This window comes from Acomys minous (genome assembly GCF_964271855.1).
Source record: "Acomys minous genome assembly, chromosome: 12".
Classification (NCBI taxonomy): domain Eukaryota; kingdom Metazoa; phylum Chordata; class Mammalia; order Rodentia; family Muridae; genus Acomys; species Acomys minous.
Window position 1 is genome coordinate 108,358,267 of NC_140493.1, and position 19,823 is coordinate 108,378,089.

The 19,823-nt window shown below is 49.0% G+C and overlaps 1 protein-coding gene and 1 pseudogene across 4 annotated transcripts in view; both read right to left on the minus strand.

Annotated features, from left to right (window-relative positions):
- Positions 1-13,236, minus strand: part of UBE2O (ubiquitin conjugating enzyme E2 O) — a 43,108-nt gene extending 29,872 nt beyond the window's left edge. For 2 of the 3 annotated variants that reach the window (XM_084803115.1, XM_084803114.1), the window contains exon 1: positions 12,758-13,235. In XM_084803115.1, coding sequence (XP_084659241.1) covers positions 12,758-13,168 — 411 coding nt within the window. In that variant the 5' untranslated portion in view covers positions 13,169-13,235. Of the gene's footprint in view, positions 1-12,757 lie in introns of all 3 variants that reach the window. The other variant, XM_084803116.1, reaches the window with a different exon arrangement.
- Positions 13,237-19,228: 5,992 nt separating this feature from the next.
- LOC311578122 (small ribosomal subunit protein eS17-like) lies at positions 19,229-19,710 on the minus strand (annotated as a pseudogene). Its single transcript has one exon. The product of its transcript is annotated as a small ribosomal subunit protein eS17-like (transcript).
- Between the last annotated feature and the right edge of the window lie 113 nt (positions 19,711-19,823).

Genomic DNA, 19,823 nt, shown 5'->3' on the forward strand with positions numbered 1-19,823 from the left:
CCCTAAATTTCTCAAAGTGTTTTGCTTTTGTGAGACCAGGTTTCTCTGTGTAATAGCCCTGGCTTCTTGGATGTGCTTTGTAGACCAGGCTGGCCTGGAACATGTAGAGATCCACCTGCCTCTGCCTCCCAAGTACTGGGATTAAAGAGATGCACCACCATGCTCTCAAAGTGTTTCTAACTTTTAGAGAACCTTTCTATAAAGCAGATTTTAGCTGTGGCTCCAGCTCCGGGCAAGCGTTTCATTTACCCTTTTCACTCTCGTCATCTCACAGATCTACATGTGATGATGTCATTGCTCTCACAGCTGATGAAATGTGTGCCCGATACTCTTGTGGTCTAAAATTTTAAAAAAATATTTATTATGTATACAGTGCTTTGCCTGCATATACAACTACACTCCAGAAGAGAGCACCAGATATTATTGTAGATGGTTGTGAGCCACCATGTGGTTGCTGGGAATTGAACTCAGGACCTTTGGAAGAGCAGTCAGTGTTCTTAACCTCTGAGCGATCTTTCCAGCCCTGTGGTCTAAAATTTATCTTAATGTCTTTTATGCCAAAGCATTAAGAGATGCAACTCATAAATAAAACTTCACTGATGTTCACAGTGACTTTTACGTTAGACATATTCTTTTTTGTTTGGTTTGGGTTTTGGTTTTTGAAGACATGGTTTCTGTGTGTACTCACTCTGTAGACCAGGAACTCACTCTGTAGGCCAGGCTGGCCTCGAACTCGGAGATCCGCCTGCCTCTGCCTCCCAAGTGTGTCTCACCATTGCACAGCAGCTGGTTAGAGGAATTCTAACACTTAAGTTTGTTTTGTTTTTGGAGATAGGGTCTGGCTGTGTGCCTAAGCAGACCTCAAACTCTCCATCCTCCTGCCTCAGCCTCCCACATACTGGGGTTACAGGCGTGCACCACCTTGCTCAGCCCTAAGTTTGGAAGAGCTGAAGTGAACAATTTTTCCAGCATGCACCCCTGCTCCGGCACCATCTCTCTCCATGCACCCCTGCTCCGGCACCATCTCTCTCCATGCACCCCTGCTCCGGCACCATCTCTGTATTCACCCCTGCTCCAGCTGCCCTCCCAGCTGCTATCTCTTCCATGCTCTTGTCAAGGGCTAAAATTATCTCCATGACAGTTCTTCCTACCCCAAGCTCCTGCACCACTGAGTGTGAGCTACACCCTTCCCATGTGCTCAGCTCTTGCGCCTTAAGTGCAGGTATGCACTCCCTCCCTTAGTAAACCTCCCTAGGCTACTGATATGTAGTGAGACCTTGTTTCAACAAACAAAAACTTCAACTAATAAAGTTTTATTGGGACTCAGCCTGACCACTCATTTGATTATCATCTCTTAGTGCTTTGTGCAGAACTGAGGAGCTATGATGGAGACAGTGAAACCAAGCCACAAGCCTAACACATTCATCATCAGCCCCTTCCAGGAAGCTTGCTGGTCCCTGGTCTAGAGGTGTAGAGTGTCTTCTGCCTGCAGCATCTGGCCTGAAGCAAGAGACGTTAGCTAGTGTCATCAGTCCTGCACTTTAGCAGCACAAACAAGCCTGGGTTCTGGACTGCCTTGGGCTAGCTAGCTATCCTTGGGCAAGTTACAACACTCTGAGTTTCACTATCTCTAAAATGGGGCACCAGCCACTTTGGAAGAGTAAGACGCATGCAGAAAGTATGTGGCCCCTAGCAGCAGCTCACTGAGCCAGGCTGCATATAAGAGTAAGCCAGTATAACAGCTATCATTTCCTCATGGGGTGCGTCACTCAGAAACCCTGTATTCTCACCCTAAATGAGCAAGCAGTATGCACCAATGACCAGCCGCAGCAACAGCAGGGGGAGGAGAGAGACGTGGTTCTCATTACATCTAACTAGTCAACAGCCAGACTGTGGTGACCACCTTTTGATGATTTCTGGTTTATTAACACACACCCCTCTCTGTCTCTCTCTCTCCTCTTCTCCTCCTCCTTCTCTCCCAACCCTCTGTTTGTGAGTAAGTGAGTGAGTGAGTGAAAAATACTCAAAGTCAACCCCATATGAAAACTTGGGGTAGAGGGATTTCAAAGTGACCCTCTGGATCCACAGCGCTTTGAAGGCTCCGCACAGCGCCACTGTGTTTCGGAGGGCAGTCCTGGCTGGTAGAACTTTTTAGGCCTACAGTCTCTCAATCCGGCCAACTGAGCAATCTGTTGGTGAATCTGTCTGGAGCTGGTCTACACTGTGTTCGTGCCCGCTTCACTTCCTCCACTGACACTGTGATAACTGTGATGGCTACAGCCATTTTAACACAGTCTTACTTTTCTCCCAAGTGGCAAGTCTGCCATAGTCACTGAAACTGCAGGCAGCACACAAGACCTGAGCTGTCAACAAAGGAGTTACACTGGGGCTGGAGAGATGGCTCAGTGGTTAAGAGCACTGGCTGCTCTTCCAGAGAACTTGTGTTCAATTCCCAGCCCCACATGGCAGCTTACAACTGTCTGTAGCTCAAGCTCCAGGGGATCTGGCATCTTCACAGACATACATGCAGTGCAGGCAAAACACCACTGTACATAAAATAAAAATAAATAAATCTTAAAAACAAAACAAGCCGAACAGTAGTGGTGCATGCCTTTAATCCCAGCACTCTGGAAGCAGAGGCAGGAGGATCTCTGGGAGTTCTGTTCTTCAAAGTTAGTCCAGGATAGTCAAGGCCACACAGAGAGACCCTGTCTCAAAAAACCAAACCAAACAAAAGCCACCACCACAATAAAAGAACTACACTGATCGCCAACGAGGCACGTGTGTTACTTTGTTGGGAGCTTTTAGGACTTTAAGCTACTACAAGCGTAATAGCTCCAGGTTTGCTCCCTGTCACTCTGAGCAGCGCTGCTGAGAGATCTGGAAGGTAATGCAGAGCAGTGACAAACAGGCGACTTTCCCCTGAATGTGGCATCCTCAGTTCTCACCCTGTTTATCCTGGAAAGCCTTGTGACCAGGAATGTGCAGTTTCAGATAGGACATAACTAGCAGAAGCTAGCTCTGCCCTAGCCCTCTACACACATACTCTGCCTGCAAACCCTGTGATAGAAGCTGCCAGAATAGTAAATTGCAATATGGTGTCTTCTGACTAATCTGCTCCTAGTATTAGGATACTCATGTGGGCTGGTCCTGGAGTAATTCTTTATAGTGCTTTCCAAGAAGCCCAGCTTGGTCAATCTGTCAACCAAGAGTAGAGAAGGGCTGGTGTGAGGGGCAGACAGGGGACCCACAGCTCCAGCACCATGAGGCATCTGAAGATGGAGGCTATCTGCAGAGACAGCTCACCGGTACAGTGCTTACTTTGCGCCAGGCCCTGGATTCAATTCTCAGCACCACAGAAAGAGAAGGAAAAAAAGACTACAAGTGCTGAAGAGGCTTTCATAATGGCTGGGCGTGGTGGCGCACACCTATAATCCCAGCACTCGGGCGGCAGAGGCAGGTGGATCGCTGTGAGTTCAAGGCCAGCCTGGTCTACAAAGCGGGTCCAGGACAGACAAGGCTACACAGAGAAACCCTGTCGGGGGGGGGGGGGGGAAGAAGAAGAAAGTAGGAAGCAGTAAGTGCAGGTCGCCATGGTTCCCAAGAGTCTTCACACCTCACTCCTGCTATCCTTGCTTCACAAGAAGGAATGCCGTGAGCCTGAGACACTGGAGGCACTTGTGAACTGGGGAAAGGCTGGGTCTGAGAGTGTAAGTAGTCAGTAGTAGGTCAACCTAATGCTGTTTGGGCTGGAGGAGGGCCTCAAGACAGGGGAACCCAGGAAGGCTGTAGGGAAGAAAAGGAAGCCAGGCCTGGTACTGTGGGTCTGTAGTACCAACTACTCCAGACAGTGAGCGAGCTCAGGGGCAGAATCTACAGTCAGCTTGGGCCAGTATAGACCCTGTCTCAGAACAAGAGCACTCACCTACCATGCATGGGGCCACGGGGCCAATCCCAGTTAAATAAGGAAGGGGAGAAAAAGAAAAGCAAGCACAGGAAATAAAGACGGTTCGACATGACACTGATGGTACAGGGGTAAAAGTCTGGGCCAAGTGGGACCTTAGACTGATGGCAATGTCAGGTTGCGAGCGTTAGCAGTGCGACTACACTCCCACTGTGTCTGCGCCTCACTCAGAAGTGGCTCCCAAGAATGCATTTTCATACACACAGATGAAGCCAGATGGCAGAGTGACAACAGCTGCTGACTCACGGTGGCTGGCAATTAGTAATCAGTGGTCTAGTCTTTCAGTTCTTCGGGAATGTCTGAAATGTTTTCATATTAAAAAGATGGGGGGGGGGGTTAGCCCTAAAGACTTGGGGTTGGGGAGGGCTGTCATATCACAAGACTTCACACCAAAGTCTGAGGTGCTAGGTGGCTTGACAGGATGTGCAACAGGCAGCTAGGAGAGCGATGGAGGTGTGGCACTCATTAAGGCGCATGTATCAGGTGCACTCAGAACCCAGGAAGGGAGAAAGTGGGGGAGGGGAGAAAGAGGAGGAGAGCTTCTGGGAAAGAAAATGAAAAGAGGAAAAAAAAAAGGAAAAAGGAAAGAAAACTTTGGTAAGTCAGATATAATGGGAGCGCATAGAAAGTTTCAGGTATGGTCAGGGAGCTGCTGAGATGGCTTAAGGGGTTAAGATGCTTGCTGCCAAGCCTCACAACCTAGAATTTGATCCCTGGGACTTACAAGGTAGACGAGAACCAACTCTCCCAAATTGTCCTCTGACCTCCAAGTGTGTTTCATGGCACACAAGTGCCCACACACATATAAACAGAAAATAAATGTTAAAAATAAGGGAGCTGAGTTGGCTACATTAAATAATATCAACAGGCCCAAAGGAGGACAATGACTATGACAGGCAGCCAATGTGATGACCAAGAATTCCCTAGTCACCTATGATCTAGAGGGAGCCATCACATCCAGTGTGACAGGCCAGATGGAAGGCCAAAGGTGAGAGGTCAGTCATGAGGAAATGGAAGGCAGACAACCAATTCCACCAGGATAGGCCTGGGATGCCCCAGAAGCAGGGAGAGAGGTTTTCTTCCCTGGTAGAAGCTGATGTCATCAACCTCCAGGGCCCTCAGAGTCCCTTCTGACATTAAGCAGATACAGGGTGCTTCCAGCACCATATACCAAGCCCGATGCTCTAGGAGACACACAGTCGGGTGCCTGTGAACCTCCCACCTGGCCTTCAGTGGCCAGCAAAGGCACTGGGTGAGAAGGCCAGCAAAGCTGCCTCAACAACCCTGCACATTCCAGCCACAGCGCTCACAAAAGGCTGAGAAATGAGACAGGCAGAAAGACTGGCGGTCTTACTGCAGTATGCAAATGAAGGACGCTTTCTTTGAGGGAGCCTGCAGGAAATCTCTGTCAGTGGTAGCTGTGTTTTCATTTCCCTGGGCTGGTTGGGTAGGGCTGACTGGCTCTTCCCAACCCCCCAGCATGACTCAGTATCTGAATTTTAAAAAACCAACAACTTTAAATTGCCATCGTCAGACTCTTCCCCAGATGTGGCTGTTATCAGGTTGAACCAACGATGACACAGCAAGTCTCAGTGCCTTGACCAGCTGGAGAGTAGTAAACACTACTGCTGCTGCAGTCTTTTGAAACAGGCAAACAAACTGGAAATGCCCCAATTATATACACAATCAACCAGATTTAACCCCTAAAGGGTAGCCACTTCATATTTACTGCTGACGGGGTGCTTGTAAGGGGTGGTATGTTCGTGCTCTGTATGTGACCAGACGGAAGGTCAAAGGCAGGAGGCTCATTAAAGCATGGAAACCTGCTCTAAATTATCCTCCCCTGGAAGGTACACCACACACTTTTGTTTAGGACTCTGGGCAACCTGGACACATGTGACCAAGGAAGCCTTCATCCAACAATCACCCTGAGTTGAAGGGCAAATAACCTTGGAACAGATAAATTCGGACAGCCATTAATGTGATTCAATTTTATTCTGAGCTACAAAAAATTCCAGTAAGCACTTGGCTCTCCCTGTCTATAACCACAAATCAGGTGGTTCCTAACAGACCCCTGACCTGGCAGAGATGTCAAGTACAGAGATGAGTTCTGAATGGGCACTGCCAGAGGAGGTGCCAGGGCTGCAGCACTCAATTCTTCACTGATTCTCTCCCTGCACCCCTCCCCACACACACTAGAAGGTAGGGCCTGAGGAAGGAGCTACAGTCACAAGTACCAAATTCCTATTGAGTAAGGACAATACCAGTGCCCTAAGCTGGAAAATTCTTTCTGAACCTTCGAAGGGCTATTTCCTCACTGTAGACTGCCAGGTTCAATTAGTGGTCCCAAGAAACAGGCTAGTCACAGGGCAAGGGTGACTATGGACCAAACAGGAGCTCAGATGATGCTGTCCTGGGAGAAACCCACAGCAACTGCCCTGACTCCCACTCTGGGGGGACCACCAGGGGCAGCTGACAGGATCATGTGTCCATGGTCATTCACATTACACATGATAACTGCACTTCTTAAAAATGTGGGCTCCAACAGGTTCCAGGGGTTCCATGAGGCCCAATGATGTATGTGTAAGATAAAAGACAAAGTTCTTTATGATCAAACAGAAAAACACAAAAGAAAAAAGCAAGGACATCAGTGAAGCAGGGAAGGTACAAAAACACCTTCCATGTCCTGAAGCAGAAAGCAGAACACAAGGCCAAGGGAAAAAAGCAGCTCAGGCAGAGCTCAGTCTCTCCAAGGAATCCTTCCTGGCCCCGATTGATGAGTCAGCAGTCTCAGCAGCAGGTTAAAGTAGAGACAGCAGAGAGATGGCAGTGAAGCTCCATTGTTGATAGCTTTCAGGAGATACAGCAGCCCCCCTGCTCGCTCCAGGAGGTGGCACTTGGTCGGCGCTGAGTTAGGCTGGTACTATATCATTCAACATTCTAGGGAATCGAGGGTACCCAGAAATACAATGTACTGCTGACGGTTCTGAGGATGACTGAGGTGCTAGGGAGGGGCGGTGCGCAGAACAGCATGTGGACTGGCTCCGTCACTGGGGCCACTCCCTATCCCACTCAGGCTTTCCATACTCAGTCACTGGATGGCTGTGCCAACTCCAGTTTGTGGTTCCTGAATGTACAGAAAGGAGATGAATCCCGAGTCTTTATAGTCTCAGGTAAGAACAAATGGCGTTTCCTTCAGCCTGTTTGCAGGTGGCTCCACTTCAGCAGCCCCTTAGCCTGGCTCCTCTCACTTTTCTCCTCTGAATCACAGCGTCAGTAACAGCGCCTCCATCAGACAGTTGCCATTAGTACAGCATCAAGTGCCTGGCGTACAACAAATGGGAATTTTGGGCTATGATCCTAAGAGGAAAACATCATTCTAATCCTTGGGGTTCATTCTATCACCTGTCTTTTGGAAATTTCAAAAGAGCTCGTCCAGCCAAGTGTGATGCAGCACACCCTTAATCACCAGCACTGTCTGGTCTGCATGCTCACACACTGAGGTTAAGGCTAACCAGAGCTGCGGTGAGACTGCTACTGCTGCTGCTGCTGCCCTCCCGATCTGGAGAACCAGAGTCAGCTGTGTTCTGCCTGCTCTTGGAGGCTGGCAGGTGCTGCTTTAATTGCACATTACTAAATTTCTTATAAACCCACCAAGTTATGAGATTTCATGAGTACCGCTAGAAAACGCTCCCAAAGCCAACGCTATCATCAGAGATTCCTCCACACCGCTAGAAAAAGCTCCTAAAGTCACACATGCCGCCATCATGCCCACCCCACGACACAGCAGTTCCCATGCCACCAAAGCTAGCTTTCCAGGGCGCCTCTTTGTTGTGGCACCATCCTGTGACCGAGAGAAGAGATATTGCAAGTATTAAAATCAAGTGGCCACCCCAAGCACAAGCAGGCCTGTAATTCTGACCACTCCACAGTACAGGCTCGTTTCCAGAGCTACAGAGACACCTCTCACCTTGCAGTGAGGCGTGATGAGGCAATGTCTTAGCCAAGGTCAATCAGAGCAGGTGCTAGCCAGAGGTGCACCCAAAGGGTTTGACTTCCAATTACAATACAAACACACATCCCTCATCTGGTCAAAGTGCCCTTGAGCCAGGCAATTACCACACAGAGCCACAATTGTGGCCTCAAGGCCAAGGAGTTCGTTAAAAGAGAAAAATCAAGGGACAAAATCACAGGACAGCTGTTAAGAGTCTCAAAGCTGTGATTCTATCTGAATAAAATGCAATTTAGAAGCACTTAGTGTTGCATCTTGCTTTAACCTTATATAACTTCTTCCTGTTACATCACTAAAAACAATCCCTTTTAATGGGCCCCCCCGCACCCGGACAAGTGAGACAAACTTCTTGGGCTATGATGCTACACCTAAATAGCTTTCCCTGTGGAAATGCTGGCCTGAGTAACCAAAAATAAACTGCAAAGCCAATTCCAGAGGGACCTGTCATCAGGGTGCTTCTCACACCCCACACACAGCCTCACAAAAGCAGTGTAATCGCAGGCAGCTTGAATTCAGAGACACGTTGTCTCAAATCTAGGGGACACTAAGTGTTCTGGCAACTTAAAACACAACACTCAAGAAGTGGGGAAGCAGCAGTGGGGTGTGGTGGCATACACCTGCCTGCACTCCCAGCACCTGGCAGGTGGAGGCAGAAGGATCAGAAGTAGTTAGTGTTGGGGCTGAAGAGGTGGCTCAGTGGTTAAGAGAACTGGCTGCTCTTTCAGAGGACCCAGGTTCAATTCCCAGCATCCACATAGCAGTTCACACAACTGTCTGTAACTCCTGTTCCAAGGGATCTGACACCTTCACACAGACATACATGCAGGCAAAACACCAATGCACCACCTCCCAAAAGTACAGAGTTTCCTCCTCTACAAGGTGAGCTTGAGGGCAACATGGGTGACATGAGACCCTATTAAGGAAGGAAGGGAGGGAGGGAGGGAGGGAGGGAGAGAAGGAAGGAAGGAAGGAAGGAAGGAAGGAAGGAAGGAAGGAGAGGAACAAAAAAGCCCAAGCAAGCAGCAAGCACCAGAAGGAATCCTGAACTGACTGACAGCAGTACTGCTCTCTGACCCAGCATGACAGGTGGCAGTGAGGAAGACCACCCTATCTAGCCAGGGCTCAGGACAGCTAAAGAGGCTGTTGGCCATTGGCTTTAAATTTCAGAACAGTGCTGGGAAAAGGAAGCCTCAATACAGAACAGAACACTCAGCCAGGTGAGAAGTTCCGAGCCAAGGAATGGGCCATAGGTTGAGGTAGGGAAACTGGGGAGAAGAAAACCTGGAAAAGCCTCTCTCTGGCTGTCCTAGAACTCACTATATAGACCAAGCTGGCCTTGAACTCAGAGATGGTGAAGAGTGCTAGGACTGAAAATGTGTGCCACCGTGCCTAGCCAATCTTCAAGTTCTAAGGAAGCTTAATCTTAGCTGCAGGGAGCTTCGGGAACACAACCACAAATACCATTCTTTGTGGAAGAAGCAACTTGATTTCTGCTGCTCATTTACATGGAAGAGACAAGAAGGGAGTAAGGCTTGCTGCCCATCTCTTCATCTTTCTTTATAAATATGTTCACTAAAAACTTACATTTAGAGACAAGTATTAGGGCTGGAGAAATGGCTCAGCAGTTAAGAGGACCCACCTTCAGTTCCCAGCACCTATGTCAGGGAGCCTGCAACGCCAGCTCCCACATCCTCTGCCGGCTTTTGCACTCAAATGTACTCACACTCACACACTCCTACACCTACACCCCCACACACACACACTCTGCCCCCACACAGAGGCACAATTAAAAATAAAAACCAGTCTTTTTAAAGAGAGGGAGGTATTAAGCTAAACATGGCAGTACACATTGAAATCCCAGCTATTTGGGCTGCGGAGGCAGGTGTTTCAGGTCAGCATAGCTACACTAAAGAGTCTCAGGCAGCCTGGGTGACAGTGAAATCCAGGGAGGGACACTAGTATTAAGCCCCCATTCATATTCTCCAGCTGAACATGTAAACTACAGAGACATTCCAGAATGTGAGGAACGCTCCATCAAATAGACACAGTTAAAGCTATTCTACTGTCAACTTTTTCCAGAACCACTCTGGAACTCACTCTGTAGGCCAGGTTAAACTCAAATACAGAGATCAGCCTGCTGAGATTAACGGCATGTATGTACCACCTTAAAAAAAAAAAAAAGCCAGGCAGTGGTGGTACACACCTTTAATCCCAGAACACAAGAGGCAGAACTCTGAGAGTTGCTGGATGATGAATTACAAGATGTAAATTGAAATACATCTTTCTAAATTAATTCCTTCCCAGCCAAGTGGTGGTGGCGCATGCCTCTAATCCCAGCACTTGGGAAGCAAAGGCAGGCAGATCTCTGTGAGTTTGGTCTACAGAGCAAGTCTAGTACAGCCAAGGCTACACAGAGAGACCCTGTCTCGAAAAAACAAAAACAAACAAAACAAAACAAACAAACAAAAACCCAAGCAAATAAAATTAAATTAAAAAAATTCCTTCCCAAGTTGCTTTTGGTCATGGTGTCTTATCACAGCTATAGAAACAAACTAAGACTCTGGGTGATGCTGCATGTGGTAGCACATGCCTTTGGTCCCAGAACCTACCTAGTCTCAACAACAACAACAAAAAGGTTCCTAAAACAGTCGCTATAGCTGGGTGTGATGGTGTATGTATGTCCTTAATTCTAGCACTCGGGAGGCAAGGTCAGGGAGATCAGGATTTGAGACCAGCCTGGTCTGCAAAAGGGAGAGAGCGGGAGAGAGGGGGGTGGGGGAAGCTACAAAAATTGCAACAGAAGAAAGTGCTACCAGGGACAAGATGGCTCCAAGGCACTCAAACCAAGTTACAGGAGGGAACCGTCAAAACCTACCCAAACAGAGGCCTTTCTCAAGTTATTCTTCTAGGTGACGCCAAAATAAGTTTTTTGGGTCAAGTTTTGGTCAAATGTTGCTACATGTTGTGGGGGAGACAGAGGGAACATAGCCGTAAACAAAGTTAGCCACCAATGTCAAGATGAACAGGAACAATTGACAAAAATGGCAAAGAGGCCCAGTTCCCTCAGCCAGACTGGGACTCAAACCTCTGGAGAAGCTGGTGAGGGAACACATTTCCTGCACCTTACAGAAAACTGCTGGCAACACAACACAGACACAGAATGAAAACAATAACCCTTTTTCCAAACACTGATTATTTCAAATAAGCATTAGATGAAGCTGTAGATTCTGCTGCAAAATGGAGTGGATTTCCAGATACTTTTGCAAATGAACTCAGTTTCCTTAAGGTTGAAGGCTGTTGCCTGATTTCCATTTTTTGAGAAGCTGAGACTGTGGGTACACACTGAGTAATGAAAAATAGATGCTGGTATCAGCAATCACTCCTGCCCAAAGAACTAGATCGCAGCCTCTCCTCAGCACTGGGCTCCTGCCATCCTCTATCTGCAGCATCCCTTCTCAGTATGGCCCGAAGCCATACTCTGCTGGCTTTTTCTCCCAGTGTGAGAAATTGAGATTAACTTTGTTTTGTTTTGTTTTTGAGACAGGGTAGCTCTCTGCCTGTCCACTATGTAGATCGGGTTGGCTTCATTCTGAGACTTTTCTGCCTCAGCCTCCCTAGAGCTGGGATTAAAGGGGTGAGTCACCAAATGGGGACCCTAAATTGACTTCGAAAGAGCCTCCTGTGATGGGTGTGGCTCTTTAATCCTCCATATGCTGAGGCTGAGGTGGGAAGATCACAATTTCCAGGCAGTCTAGACAGCCTGGCAAGATTTACTCTCAAAATTGAGAGTTGTAGCTCTATGGAAAAGAGCTAGTCTAGCATCAAGTCCCTGGGTTGCCTCAACAATGCAAAAATTAACGATTAATGAATTGATGAATACTGTCGCCCCCCCTCCCCTCCCCCCCCCCCAGCAGGCCTTTCACTTTCCAGGAGCCTAAAACAAGGCAGGGCCTGATTCATACTTAGAAACGTCTCCCGATGGGGAGGGGCAGGAGGAGAAGAGCTGGGAGATAAAGGTATGTGTGTGAGAAAGATTCACTGATAGAAAATGCACACTCGTGAAAACAAGCCTGCAAAGCAACCTTGGTTTAGGTTTAGGACAGTCCTCTTTTGTAGAATGCTCCATTCACAAGCCTCATTCCAACACAGCGGGAGAGTGTGGTATTTGCTCAACAGCCCCAGGTTAAGAAAAACCTGACAGCTTTTCCCATTGGTCCTTCTCCTCAACCCACCGTCGCATTGGACACCCCACCCTAGGAGTTCAAGACACCCAGTCACAGCTGCCATCATCTCCTTCAGTACTATTAATATCATGGCTCTGAACTGTTCATCCTTTTCCTCACAAAGTTCTCCGCAGCAATTCAAAGGATGCAGTGAGGTTAAAAAAAAAAAAGGCCGTCGGGGCCGTCGGCATCTGCTCAACTTCTTGGGTTTTCACCTCTATCTTTGTTTTGCGATGCCCACAGCCAAGCCCTCCCCGGCACGGCCTTTCCCTTCTGGATGCACAATGCAGCACCGACCTCCTTTCGGGGTCGGGGTGTCGACGAGACGCCGCACTGGGGTAACGCCGAAGCCGCCTCAGACGCTGAGGAGGTCCCCACGGGCGTCCGTGCCCGTCCGTCACCCCGAGGCCGAGCATCGCTCGCAAGGCCCCTCCCCTCGCCACGAGCCGGGAGGGAGCCCTGCCGGCGTGCGCGCCCAGGCCGGTGCGATGACGGTGCACCGGGCGCTGAGGCAGCGTGCCCCCTGCCAGCCCTCCCGGCCGCCCCGGCCCGCCTCACCTTCGTCTCCTTCACATGCTGCTTGACGCCCTCCGGGTACCACTGGACGCGCACGTAGCCGCGCCGCAGCGGGCTGGCCCGGCCCTCCTCGTGGCCCGCGCCCCCGGCCTCGGAGCAGCCCGAGCTGCCGCGGCCGTCCTCCTCGCCCTCCGAGTCCGAGTCCTCGCCGTGGATGAGGCGCACCAGCCCGAAGTGCACGGAGCCGCGGTAACGGCCGGACACCAGGTCGTGAGAGAACAGCAGGCGCTGCGAGCCCGCTTCGGGGCCGGAGTCGGAGGACGGCCCTGAGGCCGAGTCCGTGGCGGGAGCGGGCGGCGGGGCGGCGGCGGGGGCTGCGGCCGGGGTCGGGGCGGCGGCGGCCGGGGCCTGGGCGGGAGCGGGCGCGGGCGCGGGCGCTGCGGGATCCGCCATAACTGCTCTGCGCGAGTCTCGGGCGGCGGCGGCGACAGCGGCGGCGGTAGCAGCGGAGGCAGCCTAGGCACGGGGAGGCGGGGCCGGCGGCGCGGGGGCGGGGCCAAACGCGCTGACGTGGCCTGCGTGCTGCCGTCGTTAGGGCGCCGGGATGCTGTTGCTAGGAGCCGCCGCCCGGTCGCTAGGGGACGCTGAAGATGCTTGGGGCGGGGGCGGAAGGACTGCCTCGGGGCGTGGCAGGGCCTCGGGAAAGAGGCCGCAGGGTAGAGGGGCGGGGACTGCACGCAACGCTGACTACAACTTTTAAAAAAAATCATGGGGTTTTGTGGTGGCGCACGTCTTTAATCCCAGCACTCAGGAGGCAGAGGCAGGAGGATCTCTGAGCTTGAGGCATCCTGGTCTGACTCTGTAGAGTCAGTCCCAGGACAGCCAGGGCTACACAGAGAAAAACCTATCTGAAAAACCAAGATAAATAAAGTTTAAAATTAAATTACCACGGGGCGTGGTAGTGCACGCCTTTAATCCCAGCACCTGGGAAGGCCAGCCTGGTCTACAAAGCAACTCCAGGACAGCCAAGGCTAACGCAGAGAAAGCCTGACTAGGAAAAACCCAAAAATAAGCTGGGCGTGGTGGCGCGCGCTTTAATCCCAGCACTCAGGAGGCAGAGGCAGGTGGATCGCTGTGAGTTCGAGGCCAGCCTGGTCTACAAAGTGAGTCCAGGACAGCCAAGGCTACACAGAGAAACCCTGTCTCGAAAAAAACCAAAAAAAAAAAAAAAAAAAAAACCAACCCAAAAACAAAAGAATTAATAATAATAATAATAATAATAATAATAATAATAATAGATTTAATTAAAAGTATTAATTATGATAGGTGTGTATATGATGGCGGTGGCACAAATGTGCGACATTGACAACTGGAAGTCAGAGTACAATTTAATGGAGTTGGTTCTCTCTTTCCACCTTCATATGGGTTCTGAAGATTGAACTCAGGCCATCAGGCTTGTGTGGCAAATGCTTTTCCTACAGCACGAGGAAAACTGATTTTATCCCCCTCATTTTCCTATAATATATTTTGTGTTTTAGGACAGAGGTCTTACCTATCTAGTCCTGGCTGGCCTGGACTCCTAGGGATCCACTTATCTGTTGTAAACTCACCATGTAAATCAGACTAGGCTCAAACCCAGAGGTCTTTGTTTTGGATTCTGCCTCCTGAGTGAGTATTGTGATTAAAGGTCACCCACTAGTCAAGTTTAACAACCTCCCTTGGCATCCCAGGCAAGTTGTGGCCCTGCGGAGTAACACCGTCTGTGTGCTCTGGGTGCCCACGTGTCACTGAAGCACACTTAGGCCCACAACTCATCACATCACAATAAGTTTCTTTAAAAAGCGTTGCCAGCCTCTAACATGTGCCTAGAGGACAATCTAATTGGACACATAAAACAAATACTCATTAAAGAGCTGAAAAAGCAACTCTAAGGCAGCTTGTAAGCAAGGTTGTAATAAATAGGTCTAGAGTATGTAGAGTCCCAAGCAGAATTTGACAGGTCATGACCCCTTAGGAACTGGTCTAGAGGTTGTTGTGATGGGAGCCCAGAGAAAGATGAAATAGGGCAGCAAGTCAGAAGCACCGGTGGTTTGACTTTAAAGCCCTTTTGGTGAAGCCAGAGCTCAGTGAGATTTCCTATGCACAACAGAAGGGGGCCTAGAGAGTGAATAAAAGTAGGAACCAAGCCAGGGCAGTGGCGGCGCACGCCTTTAATCTCAGCACTCGGGAGGCAGAGACTGTGAGTTCGAGGCCAGCCTGGTCTACAAAATGAGTCCAGGACAGCCAAGGCTACACAGAGAAACCCTGTCTCAAAAAATCAAAATAAATAAATAATAAAAAATAAAAATAAAAGTAGGAACCAGGTGGATCTCTGTGAATTCAAAGCCAGCCTGGTCTACATAGTAAGTTCCTGGACAGTCAAGGCTACATATCCTGTTTTGAAGAAAACAAAAACAAAACAAAGCCGGGCGTGGTGGCACAGGCCTTTAATCCTAGCACTCAGAATTAATTCTGAATTTAAAAATTAAAAGGGACTGGGAGCCAGGTATGGTGGCACATACCTTTAATCTCAGCACTCGGGAAGCAGAGACTCGGATCTCAGTGAGTTCTAGGCCATCCTGGTCTACAAAGTGAGTCCAGGACAGCTAGGGCTCCACAGAGAAACCCTGTCCTTGGGGGGGGGGGGCAGTGGGCAATAAATAAATATTTAAATATACAAAACAAACAAACAATCAAACAAAAAGTAGGAGCTGTGATTCCAGATCTTGGCTGTCTATTGCTGATCTATAAAGACAAGCAACTGAACTTCTCTTTCAGAAACAGTTACTTTGGAGAAGGGCAGTGAGGCAGCCATGAGGCACATCTGGAAGTCAAAGCACAACCTGCAGGGGCTGGTTTCTCCTCCTTCCGTTCTGGTGGGGGAGGGTGGGGGAGGGGGGAATGTGTATGGGGGGGTGTCACACTCAGATCATCAGACTGCAAGTGTTCTTACCCTGGGAGCCTTCTTGCCAGCCCCCCTCCCTTTTTTAATTAAAATTATCACATTTGTTCTTTATTTGGGATGTGTGTGTGTGTGTGTGTGTGTGTGTGAGAGAGAGAGAGAGAGAGAGAGAGAGAGAGAGAGAGAGAGAGAGATATCTTGGTGTAGTAAAGGCCTATGCATGCCACAGCACTCCTGTAAAAGAGGACAACAGAGAGTAAGCCAGTTTGGGTTAACTTCTTTTCACCTCAATTTTCTTGTATGTAAATTAGCAATACCTGCATCATTGCAGGGCTGAGATTAAATGATGTAGAACAGAGCCTGGCATGTAGCTCTCTCAATAACATTTAGTCATTACTGTAAACCCCCTGCCTAGACTAAACTACAGACTGGCTGAAGTGTTGTTCATCTACCCTATGGTCAGCTCCTTTTTACCATTGTAAAATATAAATAGTAATTCTATTAATTTGGTGTGTCACCCTGGGAAGGTCCTAACGTTTTAGACACGTTCTCAGACAAAGTACTTCTAATGGGTTGTTTAAAAGAAATTAAGAGTACTCAAGATCTGCCCCCAACCATTCCCAGTCAAAAGCATTTTCCACACATTTCTCCTGGAGACCATCAGTGGCAATTAGTCAGGTGGTTTGCTATTATTGTACTTAGGTTCCTCAACAGGGAAAAAAGGCAGAACCCTGCACTTTGGGTAATTTTCAGAATACTGGGGATATAGAACTACACTTAGGGAAAAATTAACATGCACAGGAGCTGAAGAGACAGCTCAGCAGTTAGGAGCACTGGCTGCTCTCCCTGAGGACCTGGGTTCAATTCCCAGTTGGGGGTTCACAACTTCACTTCCAGGGGATCTGGTGTTATCTTCTGGCCTCATCCAGCACTGCAGACATGCAGAGCGCACAGAGATACATGCAGGCAAAACAGCACACACAGCACAATTAAATTTACACCTAGTATGGTGAAATACACCTTCAACCACAGCATTCGGGAGCTGAAGCCAAGGCAGATTTCTATGAGTTTGACTCCAGCCTGGTCTAAAAATCAAATCAAAATAAATTAATTTACAAAAACTAAAAAAGAACCTGCACGGAGCCAGGTACATAAGATGCCCTGGACCAGCTGCGTGTGGTGGCACACACCTTTAATCCCAGCACTCGGGAGGCAGAGGCAGACAGAGCACTGTGAGTTCAAGGCCAGCCTGGTCTACAAAGTGAGCCCAAGACAGCCAAGGCTACACAGAGAAGCCCTGTCTCAACAAACAAACAAACAAAACAAAACAAAACAAAAAGTCCTGGACTGTGGAGGAATGCTAAGTGAATGTATCAACCATCAATAAAGTGCTGTTTAGCCAATCAGCTGGGCAGAAGGACAGGCAGTGGAAGGCGGGACTTCCTGGAAGGGAGGAGAAAAGTTTGATGGTTGGAGGAGGACGGTGGGAACTGGACGCCGACCGGCCCAGGGGTCATAGTGGCAAGTGTTTGGAATATATGTATGTTATAAGGTTTAGAGTAGTTTGTTTAGTTTACAAGTAGATTAGAATCAGTTCAGACTCTGCCTGGCAAAGTGCTGGCAGCTTTAAAGTATGTTTTAGTCTCTCTGTGTCAGTTATTTGCTTTGTAGGCCAAACAGATACAAAATACTGTAACACTGGACCAAATACTTAAGTAGCATTGGTGTGATTTTGGACTTAGGCAGTTTGGCCATGGACCCAAAATTTGGACGAAAAACATACACACACCCCTGGGGCAAAAAGCTGAAGGAAAGCTGGGATATGATTTAGAGGCAAGGCTGATTCTCAAGTCAGGGCTTTTCCATCAGTGTAGTACCACCATAAGAAGTTAATGGTGTGGGCTGGGCGTGGTGGTACACGCCTTTAATCTCAGCACTCGGGAGGCTGAGGCAGGTGGATCACTGCGAATTCAGTTCCAGGCCAGCCTGGTTTACAAAGCGAGTCTCCCGGTGACTCACACCTCTAATCCCAAGCACCCAGGAGGAGGCAGAGACAGGAGGATCTCTTTGAGTTTGAGGCCAACCTGGTCTACATAGTGGTTTCTAAGACAACTTGGACTACAAAGAGAGATGCTGTCTCAAACAAACAAACAAAACATAAGCAGACAAAAAGTTAATGCTAGGAAGAGCTGGAAACAAAGCTTAGATGGCAGAGTGTTTGCCTCAGGAGCAGGAAGCCCTAGAAGATCTCTGGGTTTTTTGTTTGTTTGTTTGATTGGTTTGTTGAGACAGGGTTTCTCTGTGTACCCTTGGCTGTCCTAAACTCTTGCTGAAAAATAAAATAAAAGACTCCTGTAAAAGTAACTTTATTCTCTTGGCTCAATTGTTGTCTGGGAGGCTTACTACCTCTTTCTGCTAACCTAAGCCTGCCTAGTTCTTGAAACTTCTACCCCTCCGTACAATCTAACCTAGCAAGAAAGAGGGCGCAAATGTGTTTGCATGTGTGTGGCCAAGCAAGCTTGATGCTAGTTTTCTACATTATTCATCGAGCCAGGGTCTCTCAATCAAACCCGGAGCTGGCTAGTGTGATTAGTTTGCTAGCCAGCTTGCTAACTGGGGTCTCTGCCTTCTACGGTGAGAATCACAGGTGGACTGCTCTGCACACATAGCATTTACCTCAGTCCTCACGCTTGGGTGGCAAGCACTTTTAACCGCCGAGTCGCCTTCCTGTACTCTGCTTAGGACCATCAGAGCCTAGGCCATTGTGGTGGCTCGTGCCTGCAATCCCAGCACGCAGGAGGATGAAGCAGGATGCTCAAAGGAAGTCTGGGCTACAGTGTGAGACTAGGATCTAGGCCAGCCTGGGCTACAGTGTGAGTCTACAGCGCGCGCACACAAACACACACACACAAACACACACATACACACGGCAGGGCAGGGGCCATCAGGAGCGACCTTGTTAGTTAGTGGGATCCGAGATCTCTGTGTCCCATTCTTGGTGGCATTTGATGCTGTCGTCTGTTGTGTCCCTTGGGTTCTGGAACATGGCCTCGATGTCTCCACCTCACGACCTTACCATTCTTCCTATTAATGGCTCCTTCCTGATCAGTGCACACTCCCAAGGCACAGCTGTCAGCATAGCTAGCATGCCCCCCCCCCCCACTTAGCATACTTCAAGGTTCATCTGAGTTGGAACTTACATCTGCAGTTCTCTTGATGGCTGGGAAGCAGCCCGACATATGCTCAGTCTGTTTATCCACACATCCCTGCAAGGGGACACTAACGTTCCTAAAGGCTTTATTATTTGTGGCAGTTTTCAGGGGAGAGCAAAATTGAGCAGAAAACACTCAAGTTCACCCTCCCTCCCTCCCCACCATCTCCTTCAGGACAGCACCCCCCAACCAGAGTGGCCCACTTACGATCCTCACACAGGAACACACCGTCATCCACAGCCATGTTAGCACTCACTCTCGTGGTTACTTCTACACATCTGGACACATATGGAATGGAATTACAGGGCTGTGTGGGTAGTCTTCTGGCCCTGTGTATCCTCTGTGCTCTGGGCCCTCAACTTTTTTTGTTGTTGTTGTTTTCAGGTTTATTGAAAATATGACAGAACAGATTTAAACGGCGCCACGTGGTGTTTTGAAATTCATCCCAACTGTAGGCTGAGTGACCTGCAGGTTGGAGAGACTGCCAAAGTCCAGAAGCTTTAGCATCTCCTTGGTGTCAGGATCTACCTTAATGATCTCCTGGTCTAGGGCTGAGACCTCAGGGACGTAATTATCTTTTCTCTCTCTCTCTCTTCTTCCTGCAACTTGATAGAGATGCCTCTCACAGGACCTCTCTGAATCCGCTTCATCAGATGCGTGACATAGCCGGCTATCTTGTTGCGGAGCTTCTTGCTGGGGATGATAGCGATCTCCTCGCACACGCGCTTGTTGGTGTGGAAGTCATTACCCAGACGCGTGTAGGTCTGGGTAACCCAGATGATGACCCGGGCCGCCTTCTTCACGGTCTTGGTGCGAACACGGCCCATGTTGGCGGGTCTCCGTAAAAGAGGAAGCAGGAAACACAATAGAGGCCTATAAAGCGCCCGGGCCCTCAACTTTTAACAGACAGACGGGAGAGGAATCTGGGCTGGGGAATATAACTCGGTGGTAGAAT